The 22190-nt window shown below is 46.0% G+C and overlaps 2 protein-coding genes across 3 annotated transcripts; both read right to left on the bottom strand.

Moving 5' to 3' along the window:
• Positions 1–4016: 4016 nt before the first annotated feature.
• Positions 4017–13387, bottom strand: LOC308129288 (RNA-binding protein 38-like). Its single transcript, XM_080495166.1, has 4 exons — positions 12931–13387; positions 10639–10762; positions 10145–10199; positions 4017–5858 (listed from the first exon to the last, which is right to left on the bottom strand). Exons 1-4 carry the CDS (start codon positions 13141–13143, stop codon positions 5522–5524), a joined length of 729 nt encoding a protein of 242 aa, XP_080351292.1. The 5' UTR covers positions 13144–13387; the 3' UTR covers positions 4017–5521.
• A 1252-nt stretch (positions 13388–14639) lies between these two features.
• rae1 (ribonucleic acid export 1) lies at positions 14640–21499 on the bottom strand (the record flags this gene model as incomplete). 2 transcript variants are annotated; one of them, XM_080495784.1, is made up of 13 exons in its annotated part: positions 21418–21499; positions 20846–20964; positions 20658–20762; positions 19030–19122; positions 18847–18933; positions 18679–18765; positions 17305–17376; positions 17086–17193; positions 16797–16903; positions 16584–16659; positions 15980–16174; positions 15806–15891; positions 14640–15233 (listed from the first exon to the last, which is right to left on the bottom strand). In XM_080495784.1, coding segments are annotated over exons 2-13 (1107 nt in total). In that variant the 5' UTR covers positions 20936–20964; positions 21418–21499. The 2 variants fall into 2 exon arrangements, with proteins under 2 accessions (XP_080351910.1, XP_080351909.1); XM_080495783.1 differs by lacking the exon at positions 14640–15233 and having other exon boundaries at positions 15802–15891.
• Positions 21500–22190: the final 691 nt, after the last annotated feature.

Raw genomic sequence — 22190 nt, 5'->3', positions numbered from 1 at the left:
TGTTTGCAGCCAGTGTACACTTACATACGTAGTTCACTTTAAATTCTTGTGACATATGAGTTCAAGCCGAGGTTTCTTTAATCAGCCGTGCGGCGAAGGAATTTTAAGTGGGACAAATGGCCGTGTTTATGTAGACGACTGAAGTCTATTGTTTCAAGTCTTTTCCCAGTCTTACAGGCTGAACCGGATGGATTTCTCTGTGCGCAACTGAATGATTGAATTGTTATAGAGTTTTTGGCAACTTCTCAGCAAACTTTACAACCTTTATCCTTATTTCCTTCTTGTATTTCCTGATTGTTGAATCTTTTAAGCTTCACTCGAGTCTCCCTCCTCCTACACTGAACGCAACTGAAGGGAAACCTCTGATATAGATTCTACTGTGTCATCCTGTGACACTTGATCACAGCAGAGATGTCCAAGGAACACGACTGTATGGAAATTCCTTGTTCTGTCAGCTGCTATTGTTCTGAGCTCGTCTGTTCACCACGTACAGTTGATCCCATTTGTCCCCATAGATCTTGGTGTAATACACAAGCAACACAGCAACAGAAACCAGCAGGTAGATCAGGTATTATCCCAACTTCAACATAAATCTCCCTTATTAGTAACTATTGTGTTGTAAACATGAACTTTTGGCTGTGGCCAGTCATGAAAATGAAATTAGTCATACACTTAATCGGCTCATGACTTTGTTGTATTATAGAGCATGTATAAAATTCAAAAGCTGCTATCTCTCTATGTCCGGCCCACTGTTAGCTTTAGCATTAGTTTAAGCTGTCTTTCACTTCCTATTTCGCAAACCTCTTGTTTACAAGAGGAGTGCCCCGTTATTCCTTAACTCAGTCCTGCAGGTAACAATGTTGAAATTAAAGTGCCTCCTGTCTGCATGTTGTCTGCTGACTACTGGAAACACTGTATAGGTTATTGTGCCGATTTGTTTTACTTCTCTGTCCCCATTTTAGATTATTTTCTATTTTGTTATTTATTTATGCTTCGGTGTTGACCGGGCCTCGAGTAGAGAATTTTGTAACCATGACAGGTAACTGTGCACTGAAATGACAATCAAGAATCATCATTACTACTTTAAGCCACCAACATCAAGACCATAGAGAAGCTTCCTCCAAGCTAACTTTAGCTGTACTCAATGAGTGAATCTCACTGACTGAATAACACAGAATTAAAGTAGTAGATTTAAAAGTGACGCAAAAGTTGCTTTCCCAAGGAGCAAAATTCGTCACTTGTCTTTCACAGTACCCAGTAGTGTTACTACCGTGCACAATGGTGGTTCTAAGAATATACTCTCTACCCCTGGCAGCCTACTGACAGATAGCCTCTACGTGTGATTTCAACTGAATTATCTCATCCGTCTTATCTGAATGAGGTGTCGGTGCAAGAGGAGCCACAAAGAGCATGTGATGGGTTTTCTGGAGTCCAGCAGCTTTTTACAAGAGGCAGGTTAAATATAGTTGGGAGCTGAAACCTATGGGATGCTTCAGGACCAACACTCCCACAGGTTCAGACTTCTGGGCCTTGTGGGTGGCTCCAGATCCATTTTATTTCATAATTATGAAAACACAGCTGAGTGTGTTAAAAAGACCGGAAAAAAAAAATCAGTTGAGAACTACTGGTCTTGAGATATACTTACAGTAAAAACACATTCTTTACATTTTAACACCCTCCTGCAAATGTATCTCTGGAAACATTTCAGATGAGTAAACTTGTTGTGACTGTATTTGACTGAGGTGGGAACATGAGTGGGTTTTCTCTATTTGCGGTTCCAAGTACTGTATTAAAAAGCGTGCTATTGAGCCTAACTGTTAATTTCAAACTGTCCGTAGGTGTAAAGTTCCGTGTGCAATTGTCCGTATTCTTGCACTTGTCCTGGTGACAAATCCACATGAGCTCCCTGCTGCTCTGAGGAGGATAAAATGCTTCAGAAGATAGATGTGCACCGATACTTACAGGTTAGAAAGTATTGATGAGCCTGTGTACTATTTGGGCTTTTAGGAGGAAGACAAGATTAAACAAAATAAAGATAATTCAGATAATTTTAGTTTTTAGAGCACTTATTTCAGTTATGGCAACCCGTTTGGATATTTCTTCAGCTTAATCATGCAGGTGTTTCTTTGTTTTTACAATATCCTAAACAATATGAAAAACAAATTGTACAAACTATGTAACATACGTAATTACGTGACCTAATTTCTGGGGAGTAATGTTTTCAGTTTCAACTTTAAGGAACACTTTTCTCAGAGTTCCTTATCTCGACTGCTTTTTATATAATGATGATGACTCAGGGTGCCGCAAACATACCCGACGTGTCATCAGACGGCGAAAACAAGACGCAGCTTTGGACGATTGCGATTAACCTCGGGTCGGATAAGGCGAGCTTGTTTTTATGACACTTCTGAGGAATCACTTGACGTCAGAGTTGTGAGTCGAGCGAGAATTGACCAATCCCACTTTGTATGTGCCTGTGAAAGAGGGACGGGGCCCTGAGACCAAGGGGGGGGGGCTTTACGGTGACTCAGCATATGTCTGCCGGGCCTGTATGACCTCGTTCATCAAGCCGACACCCAGCTCTGTTGCTGCCGTGTGATTCACGAGGAGGACAGAAAGATAAGAGAAGAGACGAGTGGAGGGAATGAGCCTTATGTGAGGAGAAACAGGACTAGTGGTGGTGGGGGGGGGATGACATGCAGAAAAGTTGAGTAAACAAAGTGTGAAGTGAAATCACAAACAGACGAGAGGGGGGGGCAGGAGTGGGTGATAGTGAAACATAAACAGCGACAGAAGAGGCAGCCCACAGTCGCCGCGCTACAGCAACAAAGCAGTAAACACAACAGCAGAGACGACATCCATTCGGCTCGACACCTTTGTTTAAAAATCTGACATGATTCAGCAATAAAAACCTCTGCTGGCTTCTTCTGAAGCGTGTCCCAACACTCTGCATGGCCTCTGTCAACATTCCACATTTTCACATATTTGCTGTCACAGCAAGTGTTTTGTTTTTGTTTTTTAAATGCAGCTTCACACAATAAAGGTCTATACAGTATCACACAGATTTCAATTTGATTTGCTCTAAACAGTTTACTCGTAACACATGGCTCCACAGAAAGATCAAAATTCATGTAATGTAATGCGTTAACTTTTCATCTATTCTGTTGATTCTCTTCAATGTTCTTTTTTGAATACAGAACTTGGAGCAGTGCTCCGGGAAAGTACAAACGATCAGAAATTCTCCAGAACAACGAGTAAGAGGGCGATGTTTGCAGATACTTTCACATTAAAAGATGGTCCGAATGGATTTTTTTTAATCAAATCAAAAAACACCACATGGGCCTCCATTGAACTTGAGGCTGTATTGTGAATCATTACTGGGTGGATAAATTACAGGCCCGGTGAGGACAAACAGATAATGGGTGTGTTTTTGTGTCTTACAGACTTGACTTGGTTTTGTTCAGAGCTCGAGGGGGGGGGGTTTAGAAGTGACACATTTTGTGAATCAGCTGACGCATGCAAAAAAATAAAACAAAAACAAAACGTGTATAGACGCTGCAGGGACGGGGAGCTCACCAAGCTTGTCTGGCAAAAAACAGGAAAAAGAAACTGGTCTGGTTATAAAGCCCTGGAGCCACTTTCTGACAAACGTGTGTGTGTGTACACACACACACACACACACACTTAATATTATATTTTAAACACAGGGAAAGAAAGCTCGTGTGCTGGCTGAGGGAACACCCAGCTCCCCTGGCAGGTGGTGGTGTTACGGCTTGATAAAAGTCAGGGCCTCCTGCCCCTGCCCCCCCCCCCCCACCTCCCCCCCCAGCACTTAGCACAGGATCTGACAGCACACACACTCTTGATAACAAGCACACACGCATAACTGAACCCCGTCACCCCAGAGTATCACCAAGACAGGCGCCGCGCTCCAGTTTAGATCACAAAGGTGTTTTTTTTTTAGTCCGGACACTTCCATTTCAAAGAAAAACTAGAAAAGTGTTTAAGTACAAATTCTTTATTTTTATTTATTTTTTTGGTATGGCTTCTTCGAAGGGACTGTAAAAGACATTCTTTAGGGGACAGAAAAAAAAAAAAAAAAAAAAAAAAAAGAAATTTCGAAAGAGTTTCCAATGAAACCAGTCCAGGGTCTACAGAGGAGCGTGTACTGTAGTTGCATGTGGGCAAATCCACCGACGTGGTGAGAAAGAAAAACTAGTAGAGACTCGTGGATCTGCAAAGTTAAATGACATCAGTGCCACAACTAGAATAATAATAATAAAAAAAAAGAAATATTTTAACTTAGTACCTCTTATAAATACCTACATATAAATATTTATTGTAAATGTAGTTGCTGACAGGAAACGTTTTAAAATGCTGTACATGAATGTCCTTTTGAGAGCAGTTTGACAATCTCTGAGACAAAAAGAAGAAAAAAACAAACCAAACACTGGTGTTTGAGCTCAGTGTCAGCTACCTTTTAAACATTGATAAACAATGCTCCTGGACCTAGAACGCCCCACATACTGCTTGTGATTATCTACATCCATCTGAAATCGTCGAGACCCAAAAGTAAATCAGAGTAACGTGACTGTTGAAAACTTCCGTTACATACAAACAGCTCTCTGTGGTGTGGGAGAGGGGGAAGCACTTAAATCGGGTGATTTAAAAAAAAGAAAAAAAGAAGGAGTTTCTCTTTAAGGCCTCTTGAATCAGAAATAATAATTATAAAAAAAATGTCTAGTCCTGACATCATCATCATCTCAAAACAGTGGAACTGCTACAGTCTCATAGTGAAAACTCCCCGTTTTGTCCTTGAGGGGGGAGTCTGGTCGTCCTCCTGAGGGTTTGTTCATGGAGGCGCTCTGGAGCGCACCAGACATTCTGGAAAAGCCAGCTTGACGTTTCCCCAATCGCCACCCCGTCTTCAACCTTTAACACTCCCCCCACCCTCCACGCTCCTTTTACAACTTGCCTCCAGGGTCTTAAAGCAGCAGTGGCTTTAATGTCACACACTTGAATTAGGAGGACGGAGGTGTTGCGTATCCCAGACGGCTCCTAAAACATCTATATGTACCACAGACGTTTTGAGCTTCCACTGATTGAGCCCAAAAAAAAACAAAAAAGAAAACATGCTAACATTGATAATAATAGTATACAAACAAACACTGACAAGAACATTAATATAATAATAATTATAATAAAGGATGATAAAAATAATAATTAAAAAAAGTGTCAGCTCCTGAAAGCCCTTGGAGACTTTTTTTGCTGCGTCGCTTCCCAACGTGAACTTTGACCCCCCCCCCCCCCCCCCCCGACTAGCAGCTCGTCCCGATCGTATAGTGCAATAGTCCCATCCCATCTTTTTCCTGAAAGCCGTCGCCGACGACAGCGAGGTCACCTTGTGGGGGTGCTTCACTATCCTCTGTCCGAAGGTCTGTGACCACTGCTGCCCTGCCACCTCCTCCTCCTCTTCCTCATCCTCCTCCTCCTCCTCCACTCTCCTCACTGCGCTCCCGACTCACTGCATGCGATCCGGCTGGATGTGCTGCTGCGGTGCGTAGTGCAGGAAGGTCGGGGCCGGGCCGGCGGCGGAGGGCAGCGTGGGGTGCACCGTCGGCGGGGCCGTGGTGGCGGCGGCCGGCCCGGCGGTGGGGCTGGTGGCGTAGTTGTAGCCCAGGAAGCTGGCCGGGGAGGCGGCGTACGGGTACTGCTGCTCAAACGCGGCCTGGGCGTACTGGCTGTAGGCGGCGCTGTATTCCAGGTAGGGACTGCTGCTGACGGAAGAGGAAACCTGAGTGGGCAGCACCAGGCTGGGCTGCATGAAGGCTTGTGGGTAAAGGTACTGTTGGGCCAACCTGGAGACAAACAAAGACCGGGGGGGTGGGGGGTTAGAGTTGGAGTGAAGGGTCACAGCACCAGAGCTGAAACATCTCAAGACCAGAGTCTTGTTTCTGTGGCTCCCAGAGGACCAGCACGTAGGGAATGCAAACCCTCTGTAGGGTACTTTCAGTTTTCACTGTTATAATATATAATGAGTAAAATGGCTGGGAAGCAGAGGAGATTATGAAGCGAAGGTGACTCAACGCTCTGCCTGTGTCAGTTAGTAAAACCTACAAAACCTGTTGGGTCGGGCCTCCTGTGGTAAACGCGAGGGGAGGAGTGGAGGGGGGGGGGGGGGGCATAGAGTCAGCCGTTACTGGCAGGTTTTCAAACTCAGGCATTGGCGGAGTGTTTTAACAGCTGCTGCTCTTCACTTGCTGAACACTCAAACTCGCACACACAATGACAAAGAGGAGGGAGGAGAATTTTTTTTTTTTTTTTTTTTTTTTTTTTTTTAAAGGAAGTGTGTGTCGCAAGTGCAGAAGTTTTTGAGCCGTCTACTTCTCCCTTGGTTTGTAAAGTGTCACAGGTGATGATGCTGGCTGGCTGGCTGGCTGGGGAGGCAACAGGGGAGCTCATCAGGGCCTCGGCACCCCACGGGCCTCATGGGCGACTCTCAGATATGGCTGATTAGAGCGGTGGGGTCTGGGGACGTCTCTGCTTTGCCACCTTTTCCAGAGGCCAGCAGGTTTTAGATGAGACTATTTTTTTATTCAGGACCTCAAGTTTAGGGGGGGAGTGGAGGGGGGGGGGGGGGGGGGGGGGGGGGAGTCTGGTGAAGTAGCAGGCAAAAGATCTTATTTGTGAGCTTTTACCTTGGATACACACACGAAATTTGAAAAGGTCAAGCACACCCCCCCATTCTTTTATAGACTCAAGTCTATGAAAGGAAGACCAGTAATAAAGAGGGAGCTATGAAATTAACACAGAAAAAGATGAAAGCATGCATAGACAGGGATGTCATCACACCCACATACCCTTTGCATTACCTCTGCCACCCCCCCCCCCCCCACACAAAACACACCAGTTACCACTGCAAACCCCAAACCATGCCATAATAGGGAAAAGAGTCACACCACAATCAGCAAAAACCTCTCGAGTTTATATCACACGAAAGATTTAAAAGAAAAAAAAAAAAGCGGCACTCCAGTCCATCACAGCACACTGCACTGCACTCTCAAGCCATCACTGGCACCTTGGAGAGAGGCTGGCGGCGGGGAGGGAGGGCAGATATGCTGTCCCCGGGACTCTACTGTGGGACTCTTCCGATCCTCTGGTCAGCTGGCGGCAGAGAGCGACCGTGATTATCATTAGCAGCAGGTCCTACTGTATACCGAGTCAGTGCTTAAGAAGCAGTCTGAGTCAAATCTGAAAGGAATTGCACAAGTTAGCTAATCATTTGTGAACAAGTCATTTAACAACAGTTGCGCGTCCGACGAAGCTCCAAAAAGCAGAGTGAGACGGCCATCTGGGAAGCGAAGGCGGAGACAGTGAGCGCTTTGAACGACAGACAAGACAACATCGGCCTGGGACTATTAGGCATAAGTAAATGAGGGCAACCCCCCACGCATGACTGTAGCACAATCCACACTTTGCCCTCACAGTGCTATTAAGCTACTGACAAAGAGGCATTCACTCTCTCGCTCACACACACACACACACACGCGCGCACAAAGATGACCATACATTAATGCTTCGGGGCATATGTGCTTTCAGTCGCGTCACGCATAATGAGGCTGCTTCCTACGAAGCCTTGACAGCACGTCGCCACAGGCAAGTGGCCTTGTGTAGGTAAAGCAGAATAAAGGGGAGAGATTGGACATGTCTGTAATGTAGAGCTTTGAATATCTGCGGCGGGTCCGTGTGCAAGGGGGGGGGGGGGGGGGGGGGACGCTGAGCTGAATGGAGAGATCGGATGGACGTTTTGCTTTTATATAAAAAAGAAGGAGGTGGGATGGGAACAAGTTCAGGACAGGATCGAGTCTCCGGGCCACAAAAGATGCAGAGTGGACGTGGGGGACAGTGGCAGAAGGGGGGGGGACGGATGTGGATGACAGCTGGAAGATCATAGGTCAGCTGGTTTTATGCTGACAGCCAGTCGACGTGTGTTCCGACTCGGTGCCGCTCCGCAAACGACAAGCATGAAGTACGGCGGGGGCCAGCTCACCACTGCACAATTCACATTTCTGGAAAAGCGACATATAATCCAACCGGCCCGCTGGAATCTCTGTTGATGAAGAGCAGCTCATGAGCCAGTGCAAAAAAAAAAAAAAAAAAAGCCTGGGCAACATCACAGTCAGATATTTCTACATGAAAAACACAACAACCTCCGGTGCGCGGCTCACTGCAACACCGAGTGTGAAGACAAAGGGACGAGACTGGCTGAAGGTAGAAGCGCCTCAAAAGACTAATTAGAGGGATTTCATATTTCTATGCCCCCTCTTTGTTTAAGAGAATGGATTCTTTAAAGGAGGCGGGGGGGGGGTAGTTTTGTTTGACACCTGTAGAGGTGAGTTTCCAAGGAAGCGCACTACACCTCATTAAGCATTAGGCTGAGAACACCCCCTCACTCCCACTCTTCCCCGTCACCCCCCTCCAACACCCAACCTCCCCCTCACTCGCAGAGGTGTCAGTTTTCAGTGTCTCCATCTGACACACCAATTGAGGCACCACTGATTATCTTTTGTTTTTTTAATTGGCTCCCACTCCGATTGCGCAAGCAAAAAAACTAAAGAAGTATGCATGTGTGCGGTATGGAGGGAGGAAGAAGAGGCGATGCATGAGAAAAGATTAATCTGCAGCCACACTGATGATTCCTCCAAACCCCATTCGAAACAACGATCCTGGCCTTGGTGACCCCCCCCCTCCTTTTTCTGGCCTTCTCAGTCACACACACAAAGCTCCAAACAAACACTGATCAAAATCCTACTCCAGACCCTGTCCTCACACCATATGTTGTTTTGGGGGGGGTTGTCAAAAGAAAAGCCACTTGTACACTCTGCCTCTTAGGGAGGCCTGTGCCTGTCACCCGCTTCACAGAGGAAACTTGGAGACGGGAGGACAGGTGCCGCCGGTGCCTCTTGGGGTGTTTGGTCACAGGGGATGAAGGGGTGTAATATGAACCAGCACCTGTCACATGTACGGCCTTAAAGCTGTGGCGTGTACCACATGGTAAACCCCTCTAGGGTTTATGCTACACCAGCCCTGCCAAGGGGGGGGGGGGGGGGGGGGGGGGCAGGAGGACTTTCCTCAGTCCTCCTGAGGTCTTGAGACGCGAATGAAAACGTCTCAGACCCTGAGATCTCACACAGACTGATGAGGACATTTTTGAGAGAATGTGCCTTTTGGGTCCATTTTGTTAGGTCCCTGTGGACCGTGTTGAGATTTCCACTGATCTCATGTGCTCAGGTATTGTTGAATAGAGGCAGTCACTGGACAGTACTTTCATCTCCAACTTCTAATGTTACTTACAAGCACAAAAACTCAAAATATACTACCAAAACACCAAAGAAGTAGTTTTTCACAGACTGAACTAAAAACCTACACATCCAGCGTTTGGCATGTTGGGCTAATGAATGATTCTCAGACGGTTAACCCAAGTAATTGTTAACAGAAAACCACTATATCGCCAATGTTTAACCATTTAATGACGATTCACTTCATGAGTGTGTCTAAACAAAAGAGATATTTTGTTAGTTCATACATGTAGATGCAGCACGTGTGGACCGGACCCCCGGCCTTTCATTCCTCCAGACAGATCTGAGGTCTTGTGTGTGATCTGAACAGTACCGAGCTGTACCTTGGAGCGTGATATGCGAGAGCTGCAGGGGGGTGAATTACCGCAGTGAAATGCTCATTAGCTGCTCGGCAGACCGTGGCTCCTGGAAGCTACCCGGACTGTTTCTACAACAGAAAACTCTTCTCAGAAGCCAAAAGCCTCGTCCGTAACGGAGCTCACTCGTGCGGCTCCACAAGTCAAGGGGCTCCTGACAGAAGTTAACAAGTGAGTCATACATTCACCTCTGGAACGCGCTTCTATTATCACAGATATGTGAACCATCTCCCTGCCCTGAAAAACTCAAATATGCTAATGGGGGATTCGCCGAGTTGCATGTGGACACAGAAACTGACATGTACTTTCCAGAGGCCCCTCACCACCCCAACCCCCACCCCCACCCCCCCACAGAGTTTGTAAAAAAGAAGAGCAGTCTGCTGGTGATGCACAGGGAACACAACAAGCGCCCACTCCCCCCTCACTTACCCGTACTGCCTCTGGATGAGAGCTGGGTGAATGGGCTGCACTCCGATGGATATGCCTGGAAGAGAGGAGGCTGGTTGTCAGACACACACACGTCTGCATTTACAGAGGAGGGGAGGAGAACAATGCACAGAGGGCATAGAGAGACAGAGGCTCAGCCTGTTTTCACAGTTACCATGGAACAACCATTGTAAATGTGCTGTAAGAAACGGCAGAAACACGCTTGCAATGAGGAAACTGAATGCGATTTACCACAGCGCCGTCGAGCGACCGCAGCGAAACGGGTCTTTAACCCCCCCCCCCCCCCCCCCCCCCCCGGGGGAGGGAGCGCGACGACTCAACCGCAAGCTTCTAAGACATGCGTTTCAGACTGAGCAACAAAACAAACGAGTCATAAATCTGCTTTTAATGTGTTCTTTAGAGATGGCCTCATCGGCACATTATAGTCTCATCACTTCCACGATTTTACGAGTTACCTTGATAAAATCCCGTCTTACCAGTCTGCATGCTGCGAGGCTTGGCTCCCAGGTAGGCCAGGTTAACGTTGGCCTTCCTGCCGTCGATGATGGGGTTGGGATCCTTGCAGGCCCTCTCTGCCGCTCCCCGGTCAGTCATCGTCACCTGGCGACACGACCAGACATGGAAACAATTACATCTCCACGTGTTTCACAGAAGAAAAAAACAAAAACATTTGAACAACTCAAGCCTCGGATTTGTAGCCTTATCATAAAAGCTCCCACAACCGCATGGGCTTTCCTCCGTTATGATCCAAGATCTCTGGAGAAGAAGAGAAACTACAAACAAAGCACAAAGATAAGCTTAGAAAACTGCCCACAGCAGCAGTAGCGAGCCACTCGACTGCCACTCGGATGGGCAGAGCTGCTGAAATATGGATCTGAGAAGAGCAACAAGGAGCTTAACTAATTAGGGACAAAATAAGGAGATTGGTATTAGTCCACCCCGCCTCTCTCCCTCCTGGCATTAGACCGAGCCCTTCTGTTTTGATTGCCGCGTTCCGCCAACTCGGAGTCACCTCTCGGTGTGGACTGGGCAGTGAATGTAGGCCACGGCTTGCATTGTTTAAGAGGACTTCTTTTTTTTTTTTTTTTTTTTATAAAGGCGGTATGCTTCTTCATCGTGGAAGGATCCGGAACAAAGCCCACTCCAGGGCCTGTGTTGTGAACACACAGGAAGGGAACGAGGCCGTGTTTACACTGAAGAGCTGTGCTGTTGGGGGGGGGGGGGGGTCTGCTAATCCACCTCTGAAGTGTGTTTAGAAAAAAAAAAAAAAAAGGTGTGCTCAGCTGCACCGCCCTCTACCTCTCAGACTGGAACGTTTGGAAAACTGAATAAGCAGGTCCCCTCATGCCACACACACAAAAAAAAAAAGCCATGTAAAATATGCTGATGGCTCATTGTCGGTGTGTGTGTGTGTGTGTGTCGTCCAGGGCCGTGCCCGCATCGCCCTGATCCTGTTCAACCTGAAACACCAGCCCCTGTATGCAGTTGTTCGATACCGGCTCGGGTCACAGGATAGTTTTCCTTCGATTTAGAAGCGCTGGTGTGTAAACACAGAGAGCAATTGTCTTACAATTCAGCCGGTGGAGCTAAACATGCACGCATAACCGTTTTCCATTCCTTCTTTGGGCCGATGCATTAGGGCTGCTGATGCGTCCTTCCAAGGATCTGGTAAATATTTGCATTTCTTGTGTTGCTCCTGTTCTTTGTGTTCTGAGCATCTGTCTATACGGCTGAACAATAAGTCACCTATTAATAATAGAGTCTAAAGACAAATCCCAGATCTGTGATACCATTCATTAACCAGAAATAAAGAGCTGGAGGGAAATACAATCCCAGCAAAACACGTTTTTTGTTTTTTTTTCTACGACTCCACTCTCCATGAGCTGAGGGTCCAGAAGCAGGTCACCAATCATACACAACCTTGAACAGGCTTTTTTTTGTGTGTTATATTTTCTTTGAGGGTTTGGGCTGGCTGGCTGTGAACACACACATCTGGAAATGACAGAAATCCAACATGTAATCCTATAACGGGATAGACATTTTGTTGACGTTGGAATTTCTGTCAGCAGCCAAGATGTGATGTAAATCATGTGCTCATGTCTTTGACAATGGAGGCCAGGGTGTGCAAGGTCGACCACTCCACTGCTCCACAATAACCATATAAAGCAAGCACGAGCAGCAGACACACACACACACACACACACACACACACACACACACACACACACACACACACACACACACACACACACACACACACACACACACACACACACACACACACACACACACACACACACACACACACACACACACACACACACACACACACCCAGATTAGTGTGTGTGTGTGTGTGTGTGTGTGTGGGGGGGGGGGGGGTGCATTGGGTGAGTTTAGTTTAGGGGGGGCCTCAGACATATGTTGAAATATAATCTTCTTAAGTCACCCATCAACTTGTGTGATCCCTCATCCTCATTAGGCTAAAGTAACAGCAAGCTCGGCAGAAGGCGAGAAACAAAATAAAAAATAAAAACATAGATGCTGTGCAACTATTCAAGACTCAGTGGACGAACCCATCTCCAAATGATTGCTCAGTTTATAGTATAAACTGTACCCTCATTTACACACGTGCTACACACACACACATTAGTTTGCGTGTGCATTATTTTCAATCACACGAAGAAGCCAGAGACTGATGGATTGTGAGAGGAAACATTACAGCAACTATGTTTTGTCTCCACTGAAAGGAGCGAGACTTGATACTCACAAAGCCATATCCCCGAGACTTGCCGGTCTGTCTGTCCGTTATCACCACGGCCTCGTCAATGTCCCCGAAGGCCTCGAAGTACTTCCTCAGGGAGGCGTCGTTCGTGTGGTACGGCAGCCCCCCGACGAAGATCTTGGTGAAGGTGGTGTCCTTCTGCAGCGTGGTGGGATGCATGGCTTCCAGGGCTCCGTTCATGAACTGATGCAGAAGCATTGGCTCAGCCGGGGGGAGGGGGGGTTGGGGAGGGGGGGATCCGAGATGCGACGGACAACACTCAACTAAACGCCTAACAACGTCCCGGCATCCGCGCAACCACAACTCACGCGCTCAGTGCACTTTATTGTAGTCGTTCCGCTCGCTGTTAAATACTTGGTTAAAAGTTGTAGCAGCGCCGGTGACATGTACCGAGTCCCGCTGCGTGCACTCGCTCGGCTCAGCTCGGCTCGGGTCCACACCGGTTGCTCCTCGTATCTCTCGGAGAAACTGTGCCGGGAGAATTTATAGAGCAGCGGGGAGGCTCCGCCCCGACACAACTATTGACCAATCGGCGGCGGCGCACAGAGCCCCGGCCCCGCCCATTGGTCCACCCACGCCGGGCCCCGTGCTGCACCTGCTTTTGTCTTTTACGACACAAAGAAAAAAAAAAAAAAAAAAAGAAGAGCCACATGGTGCCTTGTGGAGATGTAATGAGGAAGTAACTGTCTGGACTTCTGGCCTAAATCAACTTCTCCTCAATGTAATCAGTAACGGCTCGGATGCGCGTATTTTACGATCTCGTTACTTTATAACAATGACGCTGCAAAACGGGGGTTGCAAGGATCGCTTGGGTTGTACTTCACAGTACTGCTCGAACCAAAAGGAAAAAAAAAATGACAAATACAAAAACACAGGGTCTTCAATATAGTCTGTAACTTTCGTATTATACTATTCCTATAACTTCTTTGCAGCACAGGAGAAGCGCATAAGTCCACTGGTGACCCCTAAAGGTCACTCAAAACACTAAAACATGTCCCAATGTTATGTTGAAAATAAAGGAAGAACGCTTCACCACAGAACAAGCCAATTATATATATATATATATATTAAAAAAACATACATCAGTGTGGATTGCTTGGCAGGAACTTCAAATAGCATAAACATTATTTTATGTTGATTCATGCTTATTCATGATTCATGCAAGTTTTTTTTTTATAAAACTACTCCTGGTATGTATGAATAAGGGAAAGCCATGAGTGAGGTGCATCTGGAGATTTTCATTCAGCTATTGTTCACTGGCAAGTGAACAATAGCTGATGAGCCTGCAGATGACAAAACTGATACGGATGCCATGCAAGTGAGGCAGCGGCACAGCCTCGCACCCCGTGGTCTTGGAGGAAGACTGCTAAGTACCAAGGGTCAGGCTGACAGTGAGGTGATACTCTAATGACCTCAATAAAAAGGCATTTAATTCACACCTACTTGGCTATGAACTGGTTCACTTCTCACATGCGGCCTTTGTAGCGGCCCACGCCCCCTCATTCATATCCTCTTGATAAAACCCCCTAATTCCCAGCTGTGTGTCCTCGAGACCCACTGTCCTGCTTTGATCTCATTTGTCCCGCTTTAGCTCCCTGGCCTACTCTTGAGGAACAGCTGGATTTACCTCTCTGACAGGGGCAACATGCTCCACCTGCTGGTTACCTCGGATTAAGACAAACAGACTGGGGAGGTCACTGTAAAACTGTTTATGATGTCATGGTGGATCCAGAGTGTAGAGATTCCAGATTGATGGGTGGAATATGATGTGAAATCACTGTGAACTTCAAGAGACATACTTGCATGCACAATACAGTTTTTTTTTTTTTTTTTAAATCTCCCCGACTCACATTTAGACAGTAAACATTTGGGTTGTTATTTTACTTTTGGACCCCCTTCAAGTTGGAATAAGTATGTTCAAAGCTGATGTAATGCAGATTTATTTGTTTACATCTGATTCATTAATGATGCTAAACCAACAGTGAATGAAAAGTCTTCGGAATGCTGATAAAAAAAACAACCAAACAAACAACAAAAAAACCCAAAAACGAACTGGACACAAAAAAACCCTCCCTTTCTACGATGACCTCTCAGACCAATTGTCATGCAGCTGTCATCACCGCCAGGCTGGGAAGGCCCCTCCGATTGGTCCATGCACAATACACAGCACCACGGCATTGGTCCAGGTGTCTGCCGAAAGGAAGGAGTCTGTCTTGAGCGTATACACACACTAAAGCAGCAGGTCTTCTGCATTTTCCCCACAAGAGATGCGACTTGGCACGATGAATCTGGAGACAGGATGGGAGCAGTCAGTCACAAACGTTTGTCTGGAGGTGTTGTTTATTTCTGATAAACAAGGGGGATCCTTTTGCAAAGGATAAATAGCAAAAAAAATCCCATTCAGAACACAAAAAAAAGCAACATCGACGAATGATGATCTCTGCAAGTTATTGCTTGTCTGTCTGTTATATTCCTGATATATTATTGTCCATACCTGAATAAATAATCTTTAAATACTATATTTTCCCAAGGGACACACTGCAACAATTAAGAAGTTACAACCTACATGCTGTAAGTTTTCCCCTCAGATTGCATAGCTGCAAATGAAGCTTGTGAGCACTTTGACAGCAGAAAACACACAAGGCTTCAACAAAACTTCACTGAGGTCAGTACAAACTACTTGGAGCAGTACACGGTGAGAGACCTGACCACGACAACTGTGAAGATCCTGCATAATGTCAGCATCCTCACTGCCCACATCCTGAGCCACCAGAGTCACAGGGTCACTGAGGAACTGGGGGCAGCACCGTCCAGTGACCACGGCCTCCAGCTCCACAGACAGTAGATGCCCTTCTCTCACCATTTCTTGTTCCGAGGCTTCAGCTCCTCGGCAGCGTTCCTCAAGAAGATGTAGTTCTTTTTCTGGGGGTTGTAGTACTCATGGCCCTGAGGGTCGTAAAGTGTCAGTCGGTATCAAATTCAAACTGTGAATTGGACCAGAATGCCAAAGGTGCGGCGACGTTCCCCAGCCTACCTTCGACCAGTCGTAACTGGAAGCGTATGCAAAGATGTTGCCGTTGTGATTGAAGCAGCAGGCTGTGATGGGCTGGTCCAGCTGCTCCGAGGTCTTCAACTTTGTGCGGGCATCTTTGTCCCAGAAGCTGAAGCGTCCGTCGGAGCCGACAGTGGCCAACGTGCCGTGGACCGGGTGGAAGGAAATGGCATTCACCTGATGGAAAACAGTTGGCAGACCAACTCCAATTGTTAGTATACACAGAGACACATAAGACTGAGCCAAAAAAAAAAAGTATTACAAATAACATTACTAAAATTATGGGACTGCTAACGTGCTGTGTTATTTCATAAAGGGGGGGGGGGGCAACTGCAATCAATCACACAAAATCTACTTGGATAACCATGTGGAAAAATATCCATCATTCATAATATAAGTTTTGCCTGGATTGTTTTTATAATAAAATGTTCGCAGTCGGCATAGGCCACACTTATTCTGATGCCATTTGTCTTTAGTTTAAGCATCACTTGAGGAAACATCCTTGATGAGTGCTATACAACTTCTTTAAAAAAAAAAAAAAAAAAAAAAAGAAGGCTATCAGCAATGTTTCAGAAGAACAACGTACAGCGTAGATGTCCTGTGGAGTGGTTGTATTGGTCCCATTGGACCGGTGGCACTTGAAGGTGAAGTTATCTTTGGCTCTGTAAACAATGAGGACACGCGTTATTGTTGGTTTTTTTCAATGGCCTTTTCAGGCAGTGACACTTTATACTACAAAAGAAAAACTACAATCTGGTGTACGAGTACTTGACAGTATCTGAGAAGTTTAGCAACTCACGGATTGGGAGGATTGATGTAATGAATTGCCACCCGGCCCTCGATGCTTCCCAGTGCAAATCCTGTGGGCTTATTCTGTTTGTCCTTGAATATGGCGACACAGCGGTGCTGGAAGACGAGGGCAGGACAGATCACCGATTCAACAGGTAATCCAAACAAGAATAAAGTGTTTTACATTTGGAATGGGGTCAAAGAAAACGTATCTGCTTTTACTTCACAAGGAGTCTTTGTATAAACAGCAGCTAAAAGCAGGAAAAGACAAAGCTGCTCATGGAGTATCAATCGTTTACCTGATGTTTGAGAGGAGAGTCTATTCTGCGAAACTCAGAGGGCTGATTCTCCAGCTGGTACACGATCAGGCCTCTCTCTGCCGTCGCCACCACTGCCATGGGGTAGACCTGCATGGGCAATCCAGAGAAGTAAAAACAAACCATGCAATCGACGAGCCGTCAGGTTTTTACAGGCAACGCGCATTCATGAGACCATCATTGTGTCAAGAAACCACTTACAACATCTGCACAGTAGCACCTCTCCGGCATCTGCAGGGACATCATGGGATTGGGTGAGCGGGTGTCCCAAAACTGAAAGCAAAGACAGAAAATGTTTTCACCATGTTAACCCCCCCCGAGTGGGTTTAAGAAAATAAAAGAAACGCTGTACTGTTGACACAGCAAACAAGCAAAGTAGATAAATTTAGGTGCATAAATGCGTAGCTTCTTATCGGAACGCACAATATATTACACATTTATCATCAGGTGACATCAAAATGTACAATTAAACTAAAATACATACGTAACAAAAGACTGACTGATCTGAGATCAATTGTGTTCTTTTATTGTGCATGTCTCAACACGTTTTGTCCAAACAGATGGAGCCTTGAACAGCATCTGAACATGACTATTATTCCACGGCTTTTGATTCAGGAACGCCTTGATGGTTTTGGTGGTCAGCTGGGTGTTGATGAAGCTGTGTCACTCCTCCGGGGCTATGCTAGCAATAGCATGCGGTGGTATGTAAACAACAACGATCAGAAGAGCGGAAAGCTCCCGCAGAAGGTGAAACAACCTGCATCTCCCAAGTCCAGGGAGCAGTGTGACCCAATAATGTCTGTGGCTTTACACCAGTTGTGGATGTTAAACACACATGCCCCCACCTTTGGGCTCATCGGACGTGACAATTTGGTCTGCCCGGTGAATAGAGTGCACCGTCAGCTTGTCAGCTGCATCTGGGACGACGCCGTCCAGACAAATCTCTGTGATCCTCGTCACACAGCGGCGTGTCCTTTCCGGGACGAAATGCTGGTATCGAGCTACGATTTCAAGGAGTTCGGTTCACCCATACTTTAATTGAGCGCGGGGTGCACGGAAAAGTCAACAAAACGCACACAAAAAGCAAATAAAAGCTGCTGTAGACCCGAAAGCAGGACGCTGCAGTATCTACGCGTGCTGCCATAACCGCCATCACCTCGCGTCCTTCACTGCAGCTCCACTCGGAGGAGGTGTAAATCAAGAGCAGGAGCAAATCAATAAGACAAACTTCCTCCAATTCAGAGACTGCGTTATCTTGAGTCATTTTGTTATCACAATACTGGAAATCAGATTGTACTGTGGATATCTCGCAGATCGAGGATTCTATGATTTCCAAAAACAACGGGTGAGCACAATGTAAATTGTTCCCCAGTCATGTAATGTCGTCTGAAACGAAATTTTTTTCCTCAGATATCGTCCATATTTTTACCATTTACCTTTCATTCCTTGCAGTAAAGAAGCAAATAACTGCATTCATGACAACGTAGCAGAAGAAAGCAATCTTTCTGGGTTCCCGTTCTCTTGTGCAGTGTGTTGGCGTACGCTGATGACGTAAAAGTAACGTAAAAGTGTTACCTTCAATGTTTTGTCCCAGCTGCCAGTCATGATGCAGTTGTAGTTTGGAGCCTTTATCCAGTGGATTGCTTTAATTGGGCCATCATGCTGTGAAGAGATGAGAGGTACAAGTTCATTCGGCTTCATTCCTCCAGGGCCACTTGTTGATCTGTATGCCTCAGCTCAAACCTGTGCGATCTGCATGGCTTGATTGCTGTTAAGATCCCACATCTTTGCCGTCTTGTCGCAGGAAGCCGTGAATACTTTGCTCCCATCCTGGTTAAAAGTAGACAGCGGTGCATACATTATTCAAACGTAAAACAAAATGTACTCTACCGCAGGGCTCAAGTTACTTAGTTCGACGAGACTTACATCACTCCAGCAAGCATCCAGCACTGGACCTGTGTGCATCTGTTGGGCTTTGGGGACTGTCTGTCCATTATCCTGTACCTCCCAGCAACGTACCTACGGTTCAACCACACAACGCGTCATAAACTCAGTATCTCGATGAGAAGTGTGAAGATTTATTTCTCTACATGACTGGAACTGCTCTGCCAAAAATATGAATAAAATATAAAATATAATGCTTATGAGGCCTTGTGGGTCTCATCAAGCATGAATCAAAGGCACTGTTTACATGTTTCTCATGACAACGCCTAATCTATAATACAATTTTAAAAAATGGAGGGGGGGGGGGGTGCGTTTACACTGCAGCAGCAGACACACTGACAATGATGAAGTTCGCATGCCGGACCATGGAAGGGCGCTGTTGCTTGTTTTTGTAATGAAACCACACAAACATGTGTACCGAGAACAATACACTATAAGGGTGAACAAAATTGAGAGTGCTTGATATTTGTATGGACTGATGACGAATCGGATGCTATCAGGAGTGACGCTCAACTATTAAACTACCAATATGGACTCGAAAACTAGAATACGGACCAGGTGTCATACAACTATTGGTCCACCATGTTTGTTTACAGGAGCATGAGCAGATGAAACTATTTTCGATGGGGGGGGGGCGATGTGCATGCGCAGAAACAGCATTCCGTCACATCCAGCTGTGAGGAGGGAATCGTGGCCATGAAATGACATTAGACCCACACGCCGATGTCGTGTAAACACACTCCCCAAAAGTGAAGAACATTTTGCGGATACACTCGTATTTGTTGTTGTGTTAACCAGGCCAAATACTGAATCACATATTAAAATGACAACAGATGAATCAAATATTTAAAATAATACATTGTTAAGTCTACCAAATCATCTCTTGGGAGAAATTCTTATCTGTAGTTCGGTAAACTTAGTAGTTAATCCACAAAAAGGACAACCACGTGCAGTGTTACACAATAGCCTGTGTAATAGCAAATAATATCCTTAAGTTTAATTAAATAGAGAAAATAAAACAAAATGAATCGTGGAGAAGATTTCAGATTTGCTCATTGGGTTTTATTTCTTGTTTTGCGCAAAGAAAAAAGGACATATCTCGCCTTTTGAATGGACACTAAATTAATATAACTAATCACACTTTATTAATGCCCTTGGGGAAATTCTCTCTTTTGTTGCCATTCTATTTCAAGGCTGCACATTAGGGCGCCCCAGGAGATGATGGGGTCAAGGATCCTGCTCAGGGACACTCAGTGCTAACCTGTCCACTGTGCAAATTGAGTCTGCGAACTCCCAACCACAAGTCTGTTTCTCTTGCCTCTAGAATTGGTCTCATCCTATGACGAGGAGCAGTGGGCTGCCTGGGGAACATGTGAGTCGGGGGCATTGCTCAGAGACCCACAGTCCTGTATTAACCTATGGGACTCGGACCAGCAAAAAAATCAGACCCTAAGTTTGCGTCCAGTAGAAGACGTCCAACTACACAGTTAAGCACAGAGAGAACAAGCAAACTTCACCAAGAGAGACCCCGGCTCCGTTTAGAGGCTGCAGTGGAGAAACTGTGCAAACCTGCGACATTACTGTGGTGCATTAGTAAACTGTTAACTCACATCATTGGCCCAGGAGCCCCCGATGAGGAAGTTCCCCGGCATGGTGGGAGGACTGAAAGCCAAACAACTGATGCTGTCATCTGGAGGCGAGGTCACTTCAACATCCTGACACAAGCACAAATAAAACATTGAGAATGGGTGATGGCACAGTGGAAGTGACCGCATCAAAAACTGTGCAGGGCAATCACCTTCATGGGATTATGGCTGTCTGTCGTCGTGCTTCCAAACACTCCGGTGCCTCCTGCTCCGAACCCAGAGTTTGTTCCAAACAAACTCATGGTGCATTCAATGTATTCTTGATGTCCACCTGGGAGGCAGAAGAAGATATGACGCCTCTCACACAGCAGCTGATCGCGACCACTCACCGATCGTGTCCTATTCCATAAACTTTGCGGTTAAAAGTGAACGCTGGTCAACACCGGCGGAAACTATCAAACTGGAAGACGCGGGTACGACACGGTTCATATGTGACGGGAGACAAATAATGCCAAAATGTAAAACTACTTATAATAAGGAGCGTTTTGAAACGTGTCAACTTACTAATGGACAAAACAAATCGTTATATACGTAAGCATTTAAGAGCGTTTAGGGCGCTTTAGCCTCGCAGCTAACGTCAATGCTAACACACCATGCACCACTGCTAGCTTCTTCGAGCTACAAAGCTTGCCAACAGAAGAAGGAATCAACAAATGAGCTGCGATAATCAGCGCCGCTGTTGAACAGATTGCCCTCAGCCCCTGAGACGTACAGATATACACACCAAAACGTCGTTTGAAGGCTGTTTGGCGCTCCGAAGAGTCGAAAATGAGCAAGTGCGGCGCTTGACGCGCGAAGTGCGTGTGTCGCGGACTGATGACGCGTCACACCGCTGCGGATGGCATGGCTGTGGGACGTGCAGTTTGCAGAGGAAACACCCGGGGGCAGCTCGCGAATAGAACATAATTGAATTGAATTGAATTGAATAAAATGAAATAAAATAAAATAGACTAACTAGACTAACTAGACTAGACTAGACTAGACTAGAATAGACTAGACTAGACTAGAATAGAATAGAATAGAATAGAATAGAATAGAATAGAATAGAATAGAATAGAATAGAATAGAATGTTTTATGCTTTATTGTCATAGAGGTACAATGGCATTAACAGATTTTTATTGTGGTGCAGAGTACGACAAAAGATATAATCTGCAAATTAAAAAAATTAAACACTGAGGAAACACATAGAATGACCACATACCCTTAGACATGGTGTTTAAAGTTGTTGAATACATATTGCAATTATGGGCCGGACCTGTACTCCTTCCCTGAGGGCAACAGTGAGAATAAATTGTGTCCTGGGTGTGAACTGTCAGAGGTAATTACTTCTGGCTCTGTGCAAACATAAATGTCTGACAAAGAGGGCAACTGTGCTCCCATGATGTTCTGAGCTGATTTCCTGACTCTTTCCAGTGCCTTCTTGTCAGCCTGTGAGCTGCTTCTGTACCACACCAGGATGTTGTAGGCGAGGATGCTCTCAACAGACCATCTGTAGA

Source organism: Blennius ocellaris, assembly GCF_963422515.1.
Source record: "Blennius ocellaris genome assembly, chromosome: 4".
Lineage (NCBI taxonomy): Eukaryota > Metazoa > Chordata > Actinopteri > Blenniiformes > Blenniidae > Blennius > Blennius ocellaris.
This window is presented reverse-complemented; position numbering and strand designations above follow the sequence as displayed.